Source organism: Acipenser ruthenus, chromosome 24 (genome assembly GCF_902713425.1).
Source record: "Acipenser ruthenus chromosome 24, fAciRut3.2 maternal haplotype, whole genome shotgun sequence".
NCBI lineage: Eukaryota > Metazoa > Chordata > Actinopteri > Acipenseriformes > Acipenseridae > Acipenser > Acipenser ruthenus.
Window position 1 is genome coordinate 28150445 of NC_081212.1, and position 18807 is coordinate 28169251.

The window sequence follows — 18807 nt, forward strand, 5'->3', positions numbered from 1 at the left end:
ATCTGAACGTGAGCACGAGGACCAGACTCGTCTTTCTATTTAACACTCCTCTTACATGGAACGGGATTGTCATGCCTGGCATGGATTGCAGACGGCTTTTCTTCTGGAGTTAAAACTTAGTCACAGTAAGTGCTGCCTATACATACTCTCTCTCTCTCTCTCTCTCTCTCTCTCTCTCTCTCTCTCTCTCTCTCTCCTTTGAAACCTTGAGTGAAAAAGAGTTTCTAAAATTAAACCACACAAGCGAGTGAACAGAATAATTCTGCATTGATTTGCTCTGCATGAATATTTATAATGTTTGTTTCGAGCGTAGACCAGGAGAGGGATTAATGAGGATAGACCCGACTGAGAGTACAGATGAAGACAGACAGACAGACACATACACACACACACACACAGCTAGACCGACAGACCGTAGAGGTTTCACTATGAACTGAGTACTTCACGCTTCATACCTTCTACATTTTCAGAATTGTAATATCCGATTATGTGTGTTTCCGATTATTCTCTATTGCGATTCTCTAAAAGATGAATTTCATGTGTCATAATATAATGGGATTTGATTTAATGTCCTCATTAAGTTCAGAACATTTTCATCTTTTAAATGGAATTGTAAGAATTAGCTGGGGAGCAGGATTGAAAAGTAAGAACTCGATGAAGAAAAACAACCTGTGCTTCTGGCTGATTTGCACAGTGGAAGAGCTGCAGGTACTGTATGTGGTGATCCTGAAATTCCACACTCATCTCAAGCTGCTCCCCAGGGAAGGATGATTAATGACACAGGTCTGCAGCTGCCTGCTCCCATAGAGCCTCTCTGTGCACAGGTAGCCTTAGCAGAGTCCCTGCTCCGTCTCTGTATCTCCTGCCTCTTATCTCAATCTCCAGACACCAGGCTTAGTGGCTTCCTGCCTTGGAGAGCGAGTCACGTTGGCATTTGGCTGTTACCTAATTGAATCAGAAATGTGTGTTCACTGGCTAAGCATGTGCACAGTAGAAGCTTTCACATACAACCTAATAACTGCATAATAGTTATTTTTGTTTTTTTGTCCAATTCCTAAAGCTGTACAATTTTTAAGCTTAAATGCAGGCTAATGCCAAAAGAAGACAGATATCATGATCGATTATTTAATCACTTTATTAATTAGAATGACATTATTCTTTGGGACTCCCTGCCACAGCTCTGCAGAGCACCGTGTTACTGGACTTCAAGGGCCATTCCTCTTTCATACAGCCCTGTGCAAATCTAACTCGCTTTCATTCAGTACCTCTCATCTGTTCCTCTGAGTATTAAATGTGTGCAAATAAATAAAAACTGGAGCTTATTGAACGTTATTGCTGTGACGGATACTTAAACTCTCTATTACTAATCAAGCAGAAGATGTTGCTCAGACTGCAAGTCAAAAATGTAGCTCCTTGTTTGACATCATTTATTAACTTAGCCCGATTCTTTGGGCACTTAAAAAATCTTTTGCATTAAAATATGCTGCATTACAGCAAGTAATCCAAATAAATAAGCAGTAATCGAAATCCTAAGTTTTTTTTTCTTTGCTCTCATTTAAAGTGAGGGCATACAGCAATACTGCAGCTTAGATGGAAATGACCAGTTTCATGAATTACATTAGCTCCTTGACTTGAGGAAACCAAACCGGCAGAAAGTTCACCTATATTACTGTGTATTTACATAGTAAATACATGTGTACTTCCACGTAATTACAATGCTGTTATGCATAGTCACATCCTACTTAATGTATACATCTTTGTGCACTATATATGCAAGTACACAATTGTATCAGAAAGGGGTTAGGTTTAGAGTTACATCATACAACATATGATGTAACAACATACATGTACACATGCCCATTCATGAAATGTATGTAGTTTAACAGAAACCACACTTTAACAACACATGTGATAGAATGAAGAGAAGTAGTGAAAAAGTACAGCAGCACTCTTAGCTCTTATCACATTGGATCAGACTTACTCTGCAGGAGGATGGGCATTCTGTTATTAGCTGTCAAAGACAGATGTTCTTTTTGCCCTGTGTGATTGACACAAGACTCCAGGGGTAGGCATTATATCCCAGTACAAATGAAACGCTTCTCCACTTCTTCATTTAAAACAAACTAAACAATGTACAGCTGGAGGTCCAGTGGCACTGCTTATTATGAGATCTCTTTCCTTGCCTATTCTTGGCACCACAGGGGCTAAAGGATCATTAATCACAAGATGCGCACATGTTTTTGCTATTTTTCTTTCCTCCAACATAAATCTTTAAGGATAGATCAGGTTTACTAAGTCAGCAAAGTCCGATTGTAAATGCACTCAAATAAAGTATTGCCCCACCCCCTCCCTATTCTGAAGAACACTACATAATCAGGAATCCAGGTGAAGTGACCTAGATTCACTCTTTTATTTATGCAGAGCTGTAGAGAGATCTATAGGAAAGAGAACTCCACTTGACACTGCAGAGCTGTATAGAGGTCTATAGGAAAGAGAACTGTACTCAACACTACAGAGATGTATAGAACTCCCCTCAAAACTGCACACCAGTAAACTAATAATGTGTATATCTCTGCTCGTTTTCATTGTTTCGGTGTAATGTACTGACACTGTGTAATTAGTTTTCCTAGGGCAATCAAGGAACAGCCTCCAGAATTCTCACGCTTCAGAATAACTCAGTTCAGTACACCACATTTCGATCTGACTGGTGCTTTTTCTATAATGCACATTTAAAGTAAAGCTTTATAATCATATTATAAAGGTCCCCAAGGTCCCCACTGCCTCTAAGTAGATACACCTGGGAGCTTCACTCTTGAACTCCTATCTATAGATTAATAAAGTCCTTTATTGACGGGATGTTAAAGCTATGTATTAGCAGGTGTATGCTAATGCTTTGTGTACAGCACATGGGCCTGACATACCACATAGACACTGAGTGCAAAGCATGGACAATTAGGTGCACTGGTCTAATACAGGGGTTTTAAACTATAATATAAAAGAACAAAGAATACACATTTACATTCAAAAGGGCATTTAGGTAACCATGGCAATGCAGGGAACTGGCTGGCCCATGGTAAGAGCAGACTATTTAAATATGTTTTTCTTTGCTGTGATTTATTTAATTTGAGTCCAGTTTGGTGCTTAATTTAAAAAATAAAATAAATTTAAAAAAACCTCCACACCAGCTGTTAATAAAGAAGATAGCCTGCTGTATTGTTTATCAAAAGGAAAGCCATCAAGCTTTCCAGCTTCATTAGAGGCCACATTGAGGCCACTGTGTCTGCTATGGATGAACATCAAAGCACATTGCAAAATGAGCGATCAGTCCCTTATTAGATATGCACTCATCTCCTAGGATACCGCAGCTACATACTGTAATCCCAGCTTGATTGCTATATTTAATATGAACGCTTCGCAAAAGACAATGACTGCGCAGAGGAAGTGGAGCAGGTGTTGAACTTCCCTTCGGGGATCCAAACAGCACAAGAGATGAATGAATCTGGATACTAGACCCTTCCAGGTACTATAACCTAGAAGCATGGTATGCTTTACTGTCGCTGGGAATCCCTGAGTGAAGAAGCTTAGCTAGGTTTACACTGAAGGTTTTGCCTGCTTTACCGAAAGCAATCCTCTTCTATGTATTTATGTATTTATGTGTAATTGGCTAAAGGTTATTTTGGCTCAGTAGATCATTTATATCTGCAGCTCATATTCAGTTGTCTTGTTCCTCATACTACTGGTAGCTTCATTCAGCGCACACTACCTGTAAAGCAGTAAAACTGATTTAAAAAAGAAGCCCAGTACCTACTGGTACTACAAAGGATGTAAACTGAAGACACCGAACTGAATACAGAACACATGTTAACCTCGGTTCTCTTTAAAGAAAGCTTGTATAAGGAGGTGTCAAATGTGGAGTTGATGGCAACGTTTGGAATGTATTGCACTACACGCTCTTACATAAAAACTTACTCCCATTTTCCAGTTTCGTTTTTAGACTCCAGTGAAGCTCACAGCGGCTCTTTAAGAACGTGAGACAGTTATGCTGAGATCCTGAGAATGTTCTCATTATCTCGACATAACATATTTCTATTCACTGTCCTTAATGAGCCACCGTAGAAACCCAACGATCCTCCCACCACACTATAAGTGCACTTCCTCTGCGGTGGATATTATTATTATTATTATTATTATTATTATTATTATTATTTATTTATTTATTTATTTATTTATTTCTTAGCAGACGGCCTTATCCAAGGTGACTTACAGATGTTATTCGACCCCCCCCCCCCCCCCAAGCCACACACTCAAAGCCCTCTATATAGTCAGACAGGGTCCTAGGTTTTTGTTGCATAGGTGATAACCCTGGACAGGACATATTTATTCATAGCAATAACAAGTCTGGGAAATGGAACAAAGTATAATGAGAAGGTAATGTTGTCTAGAGGGGCTGCTAAGAGATAAAGTGTTAAGCCTGGGTTATTGCACCTTGAAATGGAAATCCCTTCCAAAGCTATATAAAGCCCCTGCGCTGGGGTGGAAATGGTTCATTACATTTGACTGATTGATTGATTTTTTCATTATAACTCAACGATGTGTTTTCATTCTCACCATGATGTTTTTGCAGAGAGTGGGAATCCCAGCCCCTCTGAATAAGAGACATTTGTTTGGCTATTTATAGACGGTTGCTGAGATCACATTGGGTTTGAAGACTTCAAACACCCCCGCTCATTTTTGTTTCCTTTCCATCTGGGTATCTGAAGATCCCCTCCCACGTGTTCTTTCAAACACACTGGTCAGAGAATGAAGCTGAACAATTACACATTTCAGCCACTCCTGAAAGCTGTTGTCAGAGTTTACATCGACACTGTAGCACTTCTGAAATACAATGTGTAATTGAGGAGGCTGTGTGGTCCAGTGGTTAAAGAAACGGGCTTGTAACTAAGAGGTCCCTGGTTCAAATCCCACCTCAGCCAGTGACTCATTGTGTGACCCTGAGCAAGTCACTTAACCTCCTTGTGCTCCGTCTTTCAGGTGAGACGTAATTGTAAGTGACTCTGCAGCTGATGCATAGTTCACACACCCTAGTCTCTGTAAGTCGCCTTGGATAAAGGCGTCTGCTAAATAAACAAATAATAATAATCAAGAACAACGCTGCCAAAGTCATTTTAATCTATTTCATTTACTTGTGCTCCCAAATAAGCTATGAATATATTGTAGCGTCACTTAACTGTGATTCAACAGGTTGATTTGAAGTCAGTTACATTGCTGTGTGTAGGTTTCATACATTATGAGGGAAATGTCCTATTCTTTCACTGGTGTTTTTTTATTTATTTTTTCTGTAACATGTTTTGAGGCTCCATTTTTGCACCTTTTGCTAAAAACAAACAAACAAACAAACAACCTCAGAGACAGAGGTTTGTTAATACGCCTGCAATGATCTCCAACTGGCTAATTGACAAGTACAGGCTCTAGAAATCTGTTTCAGCACACAGGCATTGCTATCATGAACTTGTGAAACTGGTTCTGTATTAAAGGAAAGACAAGTCTCCTCTTCAGCCATCTTATAAAGAAACGGAGTGGCCTGTTGGATTGGCAGCTGCTGTAATTCCCTCGACCTCACTCCGTGAAAGCCCTTGCCGTTGACAGCCATGGGCTCATCACTGACTGCAGCCTCTTGGTGTCAGAACCTGATGACTCCCACAATTCTTCATGGTGCTTTTTCTTTTTTTAATTTAGTGGTTGGTTACCACAGCAACATCAGGACCACACACACACCGGAATACTGTCTCTTTTGGCAGCATTTCAGCAACGGCTGCAGCATGCTCCTTTTATTTTTGTATCAAATCAGTGAGTAGGAGGCTGCATTCAATTGAGAATCTATTAAGGAAAATAAGAAGATATTTCATCCGCAGGATTTTACAAAACAATCTGTCTTGAATACTCTTTCAATACTCTCTCAATACTCTCTCAATACTCTTTCTATACTCTCAATACTCTTTCAATACTATTTCCGTTCTAGGCCTGGTCTCCTGTATTGTTAAGATTACTCAGACAAAACACCTTCAAATACGTTATAATATAATAGATTTTGCAATATCGGGCACATAGTTATCTTTGGATTGGAAGCAGGTATTGTGAGGTATCCATACAACACAAAAAAAATGCTTTCAGTCTATATAATCTGTAGATCTTGAGTAAATACTCAGGTGCTCAATAATATACTGTCTAAATGTTTGATTAACTAAATCATTTTCAAAATCAAAGACAGGGCGTGGATGTCAATTTCTTTGTTAGTTTTCTTTTCAGTGTGTCTCTTTCCCTATCTTTACTGCTTTGAGTCATTCTTCCATGCATGGTTGCGGCATCCATATCAAGGATCTGGGAGATGAAAATTGTTCCTGTCATATCCTTGATGAAAGTGGTGATGGATGTGAAAATTGTTTTGTAACAGATGTGATTGAAACAGCTGAAAATGAAGAGCTGATATCAAGCCGGCCGCCTCCTGCCTCCCTCCCCTCCTGAACCGATCCCACTATGCCACCTGGCTGAACAAACGAAGGAGGGGGGGAGGGGGGTGCACCCATATTATTTAAACAAGACCTCCTTACACTGCAGTGCAAAACAGCAAACCGCTCTAAAAATAAAGAGCATTATTTCAACAGAGGTGTAAAGAGCACATGTATTAACTCTTATCAGGCAGGAGCCTGTTTCACAAACCACTTGCAGGTTGCACTCTCCTGAATGCAGATTAAGCCCATGCAAGAGAGAAAGGTTAAGGAGAACTGCAATGATATTTAATCATTTAGACCTGCTGAGCCAATTTCTACAAAATGATGCTGGTCTGTCTTAAACTGTTTTTTGAACGAGGTAGAAATATATTTTTGCTTGTTAGCAGCCTAAAATAAATGCTAAAACTCCTTTTGTCAGATCAGATTGTATATTATTATGCAGGAACTATTTTGCCCCTCTATCCAGACTGACTGTCTTTTTATGTTATGGTTTAGCTGTGAATTGCTAAGACACTTCCTGCTGGGGTGAATCACAAGTCGGCATTGCTTTTCTTAAATTAACAGAAACAAAAGTAACAACTTTGTTAAAAACATGACACGCTGTGATAATCACATGTTTGCATGTCTCACTGTAAACCTCAATCTCAAGAGTACTTTCCAAAACAATATTCAACTTCAGAGAAAAGGTACAAACCTGTATCTCGGTATAAAGAAAGAAAACATTAATTAATTAATTAACTGTTGTATATCCCCCAGTCATTCACTCAAGATTACTTTTATTCTTGCATTCAATCCAGATTCGGAATTGATGTCAAAAAGATGCAAATAGAATTTTAAAATAATCTACTTTGAATCAAAACCTACTTTGCAAAATAGTCAGTGACAACAAAATGAACTGAGGTTTCTGTTTAGCATATGATCTCATTATTGCTGCCACTGCACGGAGGAAAGATGTTAAAATGCAAATCTCTTCGAACGCATCGATTAAACTGTAACCATGCAGGAAACTGGCCCGGTTGTTACCACCAAGTGTTGGATATTTATAATTTCCTGAAGTAAGTGACACATGCAGAGACCAGCTTGTTACACGAATGCAGGGGAATCTTCCTGTTCAAACCTAAAAGCTGTGCCAAAAAATTGCATTGAAAGCCTCTTCAAAAACCTTGCAGCAGGTATACAGCTATAGCCTGGGTTACAATGGAAGTAATCTTGCCTGAAGAAAAGGAACTGCTGAAGCTATATTTAAAAGGACACTTTTTTGTTCATTAGCTGTGACCAGCATCAACACTGACCCACATATCTTGTTCACGAATGCCTCATAGTGGAACGCTAATAAGCTTCTCGAATGGTTTGTTAACAATATAAATAACCCAGGTACTGCATTACAACATCTGAGTCGCACTCAGACTCATTCAAATCATGGTGGCGCACCAACACATCAGAATGTCATTTTGATTCTTCTGGGTCTTTTAAGAAAACATTTTCAGCAAATCAGAAACATGTTGGGAAACACTGTCAGTGCCCTGATACTGTCTGAGTCAATCACAATGACCTAGAATTGAGATGATCTGTGGCCAGCTCTCCAGCACATATGTGTCTGAGTATCCCAATCTGACTAACCTAGTTACAAAATGCAATGGCCAAAGAGAAATGTGCTTTCATTTATACCCTTCGGTTCTGTCTGTCATTACACAAGCAGGGATAGGTGAGCAGAGACGTCTTAGACAGCACTTCTAAATCAGCCACTGATCCAGAGGAACCCCCAGTGTATTGACTAGAATAGGACAGACGCTTGAGTCAGCCATGCTTTTGGGAATGGAACCAAATGAACCATAATACTGAGATCAAGTTTTCATGAGCCCCCCTGGCATGAAGTCACTAGAATGAAGGGCTGGAATAAAGTCCCTCTGGGTATATCCACACATGATGTGCAATACAGTGCTGCATTTTCATACTGGCACAGATCAATCCATGGGGAACTCGATGACACAGTTTGAAAAGAAATTGCCCATAGCAGGCTGGTTGAAGCCCATATGTGCGTATCACATGTTAATTAACTACGAAACGAAATGTGTAAACACAGCACGTCAGCAAACATCCTCGACACGAGGGAGAGTCTGACACGAGGCTGTATGGAGCAGATCTCAGGGTGTGTTTGACACATGGTAAGGAACAGACCTTCCATTTGCCTCAGCAGCACCCCCAATGAGATTTTCTATGTATTTCGTAATTGTGTTCCCAGTGGCTTGTTATGTGCCAGTATCAAGGTGCAACACTCTACGTCTGCTAGATAAGTGCCTGTGTGTCTGGATTTACCACATACACTGTATGCCAGCCCTGTGATTAAAATGAGGGGTTTCAATCTGTTAAAGTAAGCTATGAAAGTGGATTTGATTATTAAAATATAGAGTAACATCAGAATCTAAAATCACATCAGAAAACATTTTTTGAAAAAGGATAGATTCATTTTAATGGTAAAGTTTGATATTAATATGGACAGTTGGTTTCACAAACAAAAAAGTAAAATGTAAAATGTTCAAAGACTGGGGTAAAACTAGAAAATTCCCAAGGGCTAAGACACTGAATTTCTCATGCACTTCACAGCCTGATCATTAGACGCTGCATCCTAAGAAGCCCATTGTAAACCATAGCTAATTTATTACTATGTTAATTAATGTCTAGGAATTTGAAATCCTGGAGGTGGATCTCTGCTGTTACCAAGAGACCTGCACACTATACAGGCTAAAGACTCCCCAAGGGACCTGCACACTATCCAGGCTAAAGACTCCACATGGACCTGCACACTATCCAGGCTAAAGACTCTCCAAGGGACCTGCACACTATCCAGGCTAAAGACTCCCCAAGGGACTTGCACACTATCCAGGCTAAAGACTCCCCAAGTGACCTGCACACTATCCATGCTAAAGACTCCACAGGGAGTCTAGCACTCCATGAATTATCGTGATATGCTCTATTTGCACATTGCCTTCCAAGAACTGGCACTGGTATGCTCGATGCTGCACATATAAAACATTGCTCCATTTCTACAGTCCCTGTTATCATCTGCCTGCATCTTAAATAAATGCCTAGTGCTTGTAAGCACAATACAGTCCATTAAAAACAGCTATTGCTCCTGTAAACTATGCAGAATCTTAATTAGTATTTATAGAAGCAGTAATGGAAAAATTGATGAGTGCTGCTGCACACTTGGCGGCAATGAGATCACCCACCGCCCGGTTCCTCAGAATCCTAAACTGTTTAGTTGTGACTAGTTTTATGCGTCGTTCTGTGTTGGGATATAATTCCTGCTTTTTACCTAGTCCATTTATTGGAGCTCTAATGGTGTGAGCAGCTGTGCTGTAAAACCACAATCAGTTAAAAGCGAATTTACTGGCATTCAAATAAAGAGTTGTGGATAGGGGGGGAAGTGCTTGTGTCCCTACAGTTAAAGCAACGGCTTGGGAACCTAAACCAACTGGGCTGTCAACAGAGCCTGCTAGTGGTAAACTGGAGTGCAATGTAAAAGTATACAAACACTCCAATGGAGGTATAGTTCATTGCTAATATTTAATTGAGACCATGGCTCTGTGTGTTGAGATTGATTAACCATTCCCACAATGATGTGTCCTTTCTAAAAGATTGTGGGTACAACTACCTGCGAGAGGAAAAAAACAAGTGCAGTGTGCTGTAAACAATATGATCGAACAATGTTTCCGTGTGACAAAATAAGCTTCGTCTGCCTGATAGTAAAAGGGATTTTATTTACAATGAAAGTCCTCACAGCACATGTCACTTGTGTTTCCAGTTACAAAGTGGTGACCATGGACAGGTTGATACAGTATTGTCTATATCGTGAATTCCATGCAAAAAACAAAAACCAAGAACCCTTGTGTTCATGTCAGCACGTCCTTTCCCATGTTACATTGCAACCTAAATATAGAAAGAGCTTTGCCTTTTTGTTATTATTTTGCTGGGCTTGTTTTGAAATCCTGTCAGTTCATGTCAGTTGTAGTTGGCCAGATACATACAGAAAATCAGTGAAATAGGCAAAAGGCAAAAGATTATAAACGCTCTTTGTTCGCTAGTATGATTGCAGCCTGGTCATTTTCTGCTGTGCCTTGAAAGTTTCCTCTAACAGGAAAGTGTTTAATCCGTCTGTGTCTGAATTTCTCTCTCTCTCTCTCTCTCTCTCTCTCTCTCTCTCTCTCTCTCTCTCTCTCTCTCTCTCTCTCTCTCTCTCTCTCTCTCTCTCTCTCTCTCGATTAATTATAACTCCTGTCATTCATCTGCTAGCGTGGTTTTTCATGGGTGGCGACTCGTCTCTACAATAATGTACTTGTCATAAATAATTATATTACATACCATGAGACTCTTCTACTGCAGATACTTTTGATATAATACAGTTAGCTTGATAGAAAATATGTCTGCCCCCACACCCCCTTCTCGCGTTTGCCTGAGTGCATTCGAATGAGTTTTAAAGAAGTGAATATGGAGCTCTCTTTTCATATCCTGGTTAAACAAAATTGAAATTGGAATCTAGCAGCAGTCTGAGCTGTGAACGAGCCTTAAGGGAAGAGAGAGGGGGAGACCAGCTGGGATGTCGGGGTTAGAAAGAGCTGGATCAGTGCTTACCCACACAAATCAGACCAGGTGGCATGCCGGCTTGGTGTAGAAATGTGTGCCTTCTTTTAAATACTTCATTGTATTGAATTGACGGCGTGCGTCAAGGGGCACACGCTTTGTAGAGTTAATCCTACCTTTAGATGCGCGGTTCTCAATCACTTCAAGTCTCGTCTCATCAGGTACAACAACAGTCGTATAAACACATGGGTGATTAAGCCACGCATTGACGTACCTGACACTGGGGAAAAGGTGCAGCTATATAGTCCTCTATAAAGGAGGAACATGATGACCTCAGCACAAATGAAGGAATAAGTGCTGTACAAACAGTGCCTCTTTGAGACAGGTGTGAGTCGCACGCCAACACCCAAACAATACTGTTATTAAACGCCTTTCTGCAGTCATTGCAACAACCGTGAGGACAGGCGTGATCAGCTTTAGTTGTGTTGCGTGAGAGTGAGACTGCAGAAGCAGCACGTTTCAACGATCTCCGGTGTGCACTAAAGCATATCGCCAAAGCATTTGTGTTTTACAATTCGTCGAACTAAATAAATAATGTACTTATACACACCTAGAAAAACAGCGCCTTCGCCTTCTGTGAGTTTGTGTGTCTAATTGAGCAGAGGCTCGGACGTAATTGGTTACTGTTTCTTTTCATCCAACTTTATTTTTGAAAAGCAAATTGTTATTTTAACAAAACAATATTCATTATAAACTAAAAAAAATACACGACCTATTTTTTTTTCTTCAATTGTCAATATGGCTGTCAAGTCATAAAATAAAGTGAAATATGTTTTGCCAGTTCTTACTCTAGGCCTATATGCTAAATATTGTTTGTTGCTATGACATCCCAAGCATATGTGTTACTAAATGCCAAGCGCTGTCATCCACCTTTAATTATGGATGACATTATTTATACCACATAAATCATCATTATTGTGTATAATGAAATTGTCGCGTTCAAATTATATTGACATGCAATCCAATTGCTACTGGAGCAGCGCTTTGTGCGGTTTAAGAAATAGTATTACCTAGTGTTATATAACGAGACTGGGGCATTATTATTATTATTATTATTATTATTATTATTATTATTATTATTATTATTATTATTATTATAAATACTCATTTTCTGTGTCTTCCATGCTAAAGTACAGTAAAGTGTAGTAAAGCACAGTGAAAACAAGGGTCAGTGGTCTATATTGTACAAGACCCCATATAAACCATGATAATTAAACCACGGGCAAATTTACCATGTGTACTCTATCTAAATGACAAAATGAACTAATAAATAACATTTCTTTATTTTTGATTAAGCATATCGTTCCAAAGCAATACATACATTTCCATCAGCTTTAGCACCCGGTAACGATCTAGTGGGATAGATTGTGATCGAGTCTCCATCGCGCAGACCACAAACACTCCCAAATTCCAATTGAATATGTTGTTTTTACGAGGCTATTGGGAGCCTTGTTACGAACCTGATTGTGACAAGATGAATAGTATTAGAAGCGTATTTAACACAGGCAGAGTGGGATTGGGGCGCGATAGAATTCAATAAAACATGGAATTCAGTTTAATCCATTGAAATGAGGGTGCGCACAGTGAAAACCACCCCGTTTCAAATCAGCGGGTCACAATGACTACGTTTCTGTAAGATTCCCACACAAGTAATGAATACATTATATTTCTTACATTGACATCGTATTTCATTCTACAAGCCGCAATCCGGTAAACGTTGTAATTTGCGCATCCAAGTTTAAAATAACAATAATGAGAAGAGGAAGAAAACATGTGTTTTTTTATCAGTAACATATTTGCAGCCCTATAAATACTTCCGTTGTTTTCATCATAATCGTGATAGGTGTCGAATAAAACGTCTCCCCATTTAGAATTCACAAGTGGAAAGTGACGGCTTACTGTTTTTCATCATTGGTGTTGGAGAACGGGGGAAAAAAGAAAGTTCTCATTAGACACACTGTTTTTTTTCTGTAAAGCTGACGTCAATGACATTCACGTTTCCTTCACCAACTAAGAATATGTTATTTATAACCCCACTGTGAGCAAAAATGAATGCGGCTATTAGATTGTTCTGTAGCCTGCCCTAACGCTGCAGTTAGTCAGCAGTGCCGCGCAAAGGGACAGCGCGTTGGAACTCAGCTACAGCGGGATCAGAATTAGAATGCTATAATATGGATCTCATTGGGAAATCGGTGGAAAAACACATCTTGAAAAGGGATTAACTAGCAAGAATCCCAACGAGGCGATAGAAAATAAAAACATTCTTGTTTTTTTTCTTTTCACATATTAGGTCTCGTACCCTATTCTAGCACTAAGTACCGGGGGATGATGGGTAGTGAAGACTGCACTCTGCAGAGCATTTCGTCTCAAGGGGTGAGTTCAAAGAATGTCTTTTTGTTTGAATGTCATGCGTGCACGTAGGATCGCGCTGGTCATTTCTGTTAATTGGGTTTAAGTATAAACAGATTACATAAAGTGCTGTCGTTCTGAGTTGGGGGTTGATTAACCCTGTACTGGTGTTGGTGCGCACATACATGATCATATAGTTTCTCAGCATAACACGTCGTTTTCTTTACACTAAGAAAGTGTTTTTAGAAATTGTACCGGAGAAAACACACCGCGCATAAACATGTATGCGCAGGATAAAAAACTTCGCTAAGTGAAAATGCAGATTACTAATGTGTACCTAAAGAATGTATCCAGATGAAGAAGGACTTGTAGTCTGAAACGTCGTCACATTATATATATATATATATATATATATATATATATATATATATATATATATATATATATATATATATATATATATATATAAATCAATTAGTCACATTTTTGTGTACCAACATTACCTTTTTATTTTGATTTGCACCTTTTGGTACCCTGCAGTTTTGCATTTTCAAATTGAAAACAAATTAAATAAATTAAATAAATACATATATACATACAGAGTGTATACAAAGACAAACTCGATATTTAATAACTAAATCGAGGTTTACTGATATTTGATGAAACACACACACACACACACACACATATATATATATATATATATATATATATATATATATATATATATATATATATATATACATACACTACCTTTTTAAAACACGATCTTATTCCAACAGAAGTCTCGACTACAAGTATTTTCAAAGGAAGACAAAGACGTCCAGTCGAAACGCTTGTCATTGAATTCTAGTGCGTTGTAGTATTTCTTAATTCAGCAACACTGATTAGTTCGACACGAGTCTGTTTGAATGGGACCTAATGAGGGGGGACGTTTGTTGACCTGACACACTTTAGGTGTCAACATGTTTTAATTGTTCACAGAGAATTGTATGAAACTGTGTTTTACTATTGTTTGGTCATACAAGAAAAGGAATTGAATACTATTTAAGATCCATTTACAATATTCATATTCAATCTGGTTAAACTAGATCAGCGGCTAAAGCATGGACCTCAAACGAATCGTCCACAATGATGTATTACAAACCCTAGTCCGCACAGACGCGCTTGGCTTTGATTCAGTACCCTGGACAGCAACTTTCGGACGTTTAAACGCGGTGCAGTCGCCAAATCTACAAATTAAAAGTATTGCTAACACTAAGTACAATTGTTTTGTCAAAACCTCAATAATATCAAATGTGTCAGTCAAAGTAATTTATTGATATGGATAGATTTTAAATAAAATGCATAAGCCTTAAAAAAAGCTTCTTAAAAATATGTTTCCTCTTACAAAATAGTCCACTCAACAATTCTGTATTAGATGTTCTAGATCGCCATCTGGTGGGATCAAATAATATCATAAGACATATTTCAAGCCGGCGGTTTCTCCTGGCACTGTTGAACAAAAGAACACTTTTTGAAAGCATCTTTTTTTAAGTGAGCACAAAGGTAGAGCTTGTTTGTTAAAATGCAAAACCCTTCGATATGTGGGGATGGCACGTGTTCATGATTCCCTCCCCACTCTTTTTTGACAGGTTGCTCTGGTGGCTTCTCAGTGACAAGCCCTGCTGACACTCACCCAGAAGATGGAGGAAGCAACGGAGCTGAGGACCGATGGGAACTCCCTTTTAAAAGCGGTGTGGCTGCGGAGGCTAAGGCTTACCAGGCTGCTGTTAGAAGGTGGTGCGTACATTAACGAAAGCAACGAACGAGGAGAAACCCCTCTTATGATAGCTTGCATGACTAAACATGAGGATCAACAAAGTGTAAGCAAAGCCAAAATGGTTAAGTACCTGCTGGAGAACAAAGGGGATCCAAATATCCAGGACAAAGCAGGCAAAAGTGCACTAATGCATGCCTGTAGCGAGAGAGCCGGCCAGGAGGTGGTGTCTTTGTTACTGGAGAATGGAGCGGATCCCAGTCTGGAAGACCACTCTGGAGCTTCAGCTCTTGTGTACGCCATCAATGCCAACGACAAAGCGACTCTGAAACACCTGCTTGATGCTTGCAAGGCTAAAGGCAAAGAAGTTATTATCATAACCACTGACAAGTCACCGTCAGGAACAAAAACCACCAAGCAATACCTTAATGTCCCACCATCGCCGGAAGTGGAGGACAGATATTCGCCAATGATGTGCATGTCTCCCTCCGACATTGAACTGAAAACGTCCCCATCTCCAAACAATGACAAAGAACATGAAAGCATCTTCAGCTTCCAGACCAAAAGACCTAGCGTCAATACTGCCACCGCTATTGCCAAACCACACAACGAACCAGGCTCTCCCACTAGAAAGCCATGCAACCCCAAGCGGGCCAGGCTGCCCCAGTTGAAACGACTCCAGTCTGAGCCCTGGGGTTTGATTGCACCCTCTGTTTTAGCTGCTGCTGCTGCTGCTGCACATGCGGAAGATTCCAAGCGAACCACGTCGGAGGAGGAGGTCATTTCAGGCATCAATGGGCTGTCACTTCCCAAACGGCCACCTTTATCGCGACACGACAGCTTCGAATGCAAGGAAGGGGGGCCCACTTTCCCATCGGTAGGTGATCAGTTTTCTAAGATGACGTCCACGCTGTCAGCCCCGGCCTCCAGAAAGACATCTTATGAGAAATCTCATTCCCAGCACCAGCCCTTGGCTAGAAGGAGCACCATACCCGCTGATCAAGATAATGTAAGCATTTCTGTTTCGGGCCCAGCCAGCCTGCGTGATACGGTCTACAGAAGAAGACTGGGTAACGACCATTACGACTCCGACTCCCAGTTATATTCGGACTCTGGGTCGGTGTCCTTCGATTCGGGGAAAGCTCCTTTGGAGAGGAGAAAGCACAACACCTCACCTTTAACTCTGCTGACAAGTTCCCGGGAGTCGCTGGACAGCATCCCCAGCGCTTCTCCTGGGGCTGTGCGTCGCAGGGCGCCCGGGCTTTTGGAAAGAAGAGGCTCAGGAACTCTTCTGCTGGACCACATTTCCCATACCCGACCGGGCTGCCTACCCCCTTTAAACGTCAACCCCCACCCCCCCATTCCAGACATTGGCACATGTAGCAAGCCTTCATCCCCGCTTACTACCTGCATCCGGTCCATAGTACCAGTAGCACCCAGTTCACCTATGAGATCGGACCTCAAGTCCAAAAAGAAACTTGTGAGAAGACATTCTATGCAAGTGGAACAAATGAAGCAGCTTACAGATCTGAGCACTCAGTGAAAGTGCCCACACCTTTTCTATATCACACAGCCTCGTGCTGCCCTCCTTAACTCCAAAGGGCCATATTTTGAAGCAGGTGCAAAGGCACACCCGAGATGGATAAAAACAATTGTAGCAGCATAAAAGTAGCAACAAACAACTCAGCTACAGGAAGGAGTCGTTCTGGAGTGTTTGGGCTGTTATGTTCTTCCTCTCTGAAAACATCCTAGTTTATGCCTCTGCACGCACTTCAAAACAGGGCCCCAAGTGTGAGGGGCCTGTCAGTGTGTCAGCAGAATTATTTGGGTCATTAGTACTACATCATGTTCTACCATCGATCATGACGTTTAAGATTTAGAAAATGTCTTGCATTACCTGGGAACAAAATGGTCTAGCCTCATGTAACAGGAGAGCGTCAATAATGAGACTCAGAGGCAAGAAAGCTGCAGTTTAAAGAGCCGGTGCGCAGGTTTATTAACAAAATAAAAACCCAGCAAACACAGGAACAAAGCAACTTGCACAAAGGCCAAAAGAAAAGGGTCACACACAACGAAACAGGCTGGGCATTCGCCTTCACTGACCATTTCCTCCGTAGCACAGTGTAGACACAACTCACCAGCCCTCCTCTCAAACACCAACCTGTGACAAGGCATTTCTCCTCCCTTACGCTGGAGCCTAATTAACCATCAAGCATTCAATTAAGGCTCCAGCCACATACTCATGTATTCTGGCAGGGAGGATTTTAACCCCCTCCCTATATACACACACACACACACACACACACACTATTTACATGTAGGGCTTTCGGCCTGCTCCCACTTATGAATTCAGGGGACTACAATCCTGGTCCTCGAGGGCCGGTGTCCCTCCTGGTTTTTGTTCCAACTGTACCCTACATTACTTAATTGGACCAATTAAGTTCTTATTAGAAGCTTAATTAGTCCAATGAATTAATTTAGTGTACAGTAAGAACGAAAACCAGGAAGAAGATTGGAGAGCCCTGTTATAAATGGAAGACTTGATGGAATGCAACAGCATACCCCTATCTGGATACCAGAAAGTCTCTAATCTCTCTGTGTATATAAAGTGCCATCTACAGTACATTACAAAGACCTCACAGGAACAATGTCATACCATATATATATATATTCATTCCACTGCTCACGTGAACAGATGTTAATATTTCACAAGCCTGTGAATGTTCTTGACGACTCATAACATTACATGAAAATCACGACACGGCTTCACCATTACTTATGAATGGAGTATTCAAACAGTTAAGAGAATAGACATGTATATAAAAAAAGGTACTTAAATGCCTTATTATGTATTGACTAACATAGTGAAGTATGTTATGAGCGTTTGTAGAAGTCCAGTTGCTTCTGCTCCTTGTCATCAAGTGTATTAAAGCGCCTTATATACCATTTGTGCGAGCTAACGTCGGCCCCTAGAGGTGGAAATATGTACTTTACATTTAGTGGTCAACGCGGCTTTTTAGTGCTTTTTTGCTTAAAACATCACGTTGGTGGACCGAGTCCTACAGCAAGTGTGTTTGGATGTTGTCCTTATTATATTAGAGGTGTGGGACGAATCTATCAGAATCCAAGTGCTACAGTATTATTCTGAGCTTCCTTGTCAATTAGCTGTTAAAAAAACGTATTCCTATGATTGAGCACATGTTGTTACATTTTGTGTAGAGTATGTTCATAGATCTCTCTGTGTTCTTAATAAATGTGTTGTGATGTTTCTTGTTAAGTGTCCAGACCGCTGGGTTTGAAGTAGGAACGAGCACTAAATAATGATTAACGATTCCACTCCACGCTGTGAAAGACTGGAATAGGGTTAAGAGAGGAATAACCACTAACACCACAATTTAAAAACACACAGTTTAAGAATTAAACATAATTGTTTGAGAATATCCTGTATGTACCGGAAAACATTACTGTGTCAAGTTTTTATCTAGTAAAGCGTGTTTGAAATCTGTTACATGAAATGTATGTTTACTCTTTAACGTTAGTTTACAGTGT

The 18807-nt window shown here is 40.3% G+C and overlaps 1 protein-coding gene across 1 annotated transcript; it reads left to right on the forward strand.

The window, feature by feature from the left end:
• Positions 1 to 13199: 13199 nt before the first annotated feature.
• On the forward strand, positions 13200 to 18785 carry LOC117429623 (ankyrin repeat domain-containing protein 34C-like). The gene is made up of 2 exons (XM_034049365.3): positions 13200 to 13523; positions 15134 to 18785. Exon 2 carries the CDS (start codon positions 15185 to 15187, stop codon positions 16799 to 16801), a length of 1617 nt encoding a protein of 538 aa, XP_033905256.3. The 5' UTR covers positions 13200 to 13523; positions 15134 to 15184; the 3' UTR covers positions 16802 to 18785.
• The last annotated feature ends 22 nt before the right edge of the window (positions 18786 to 18807 follow it).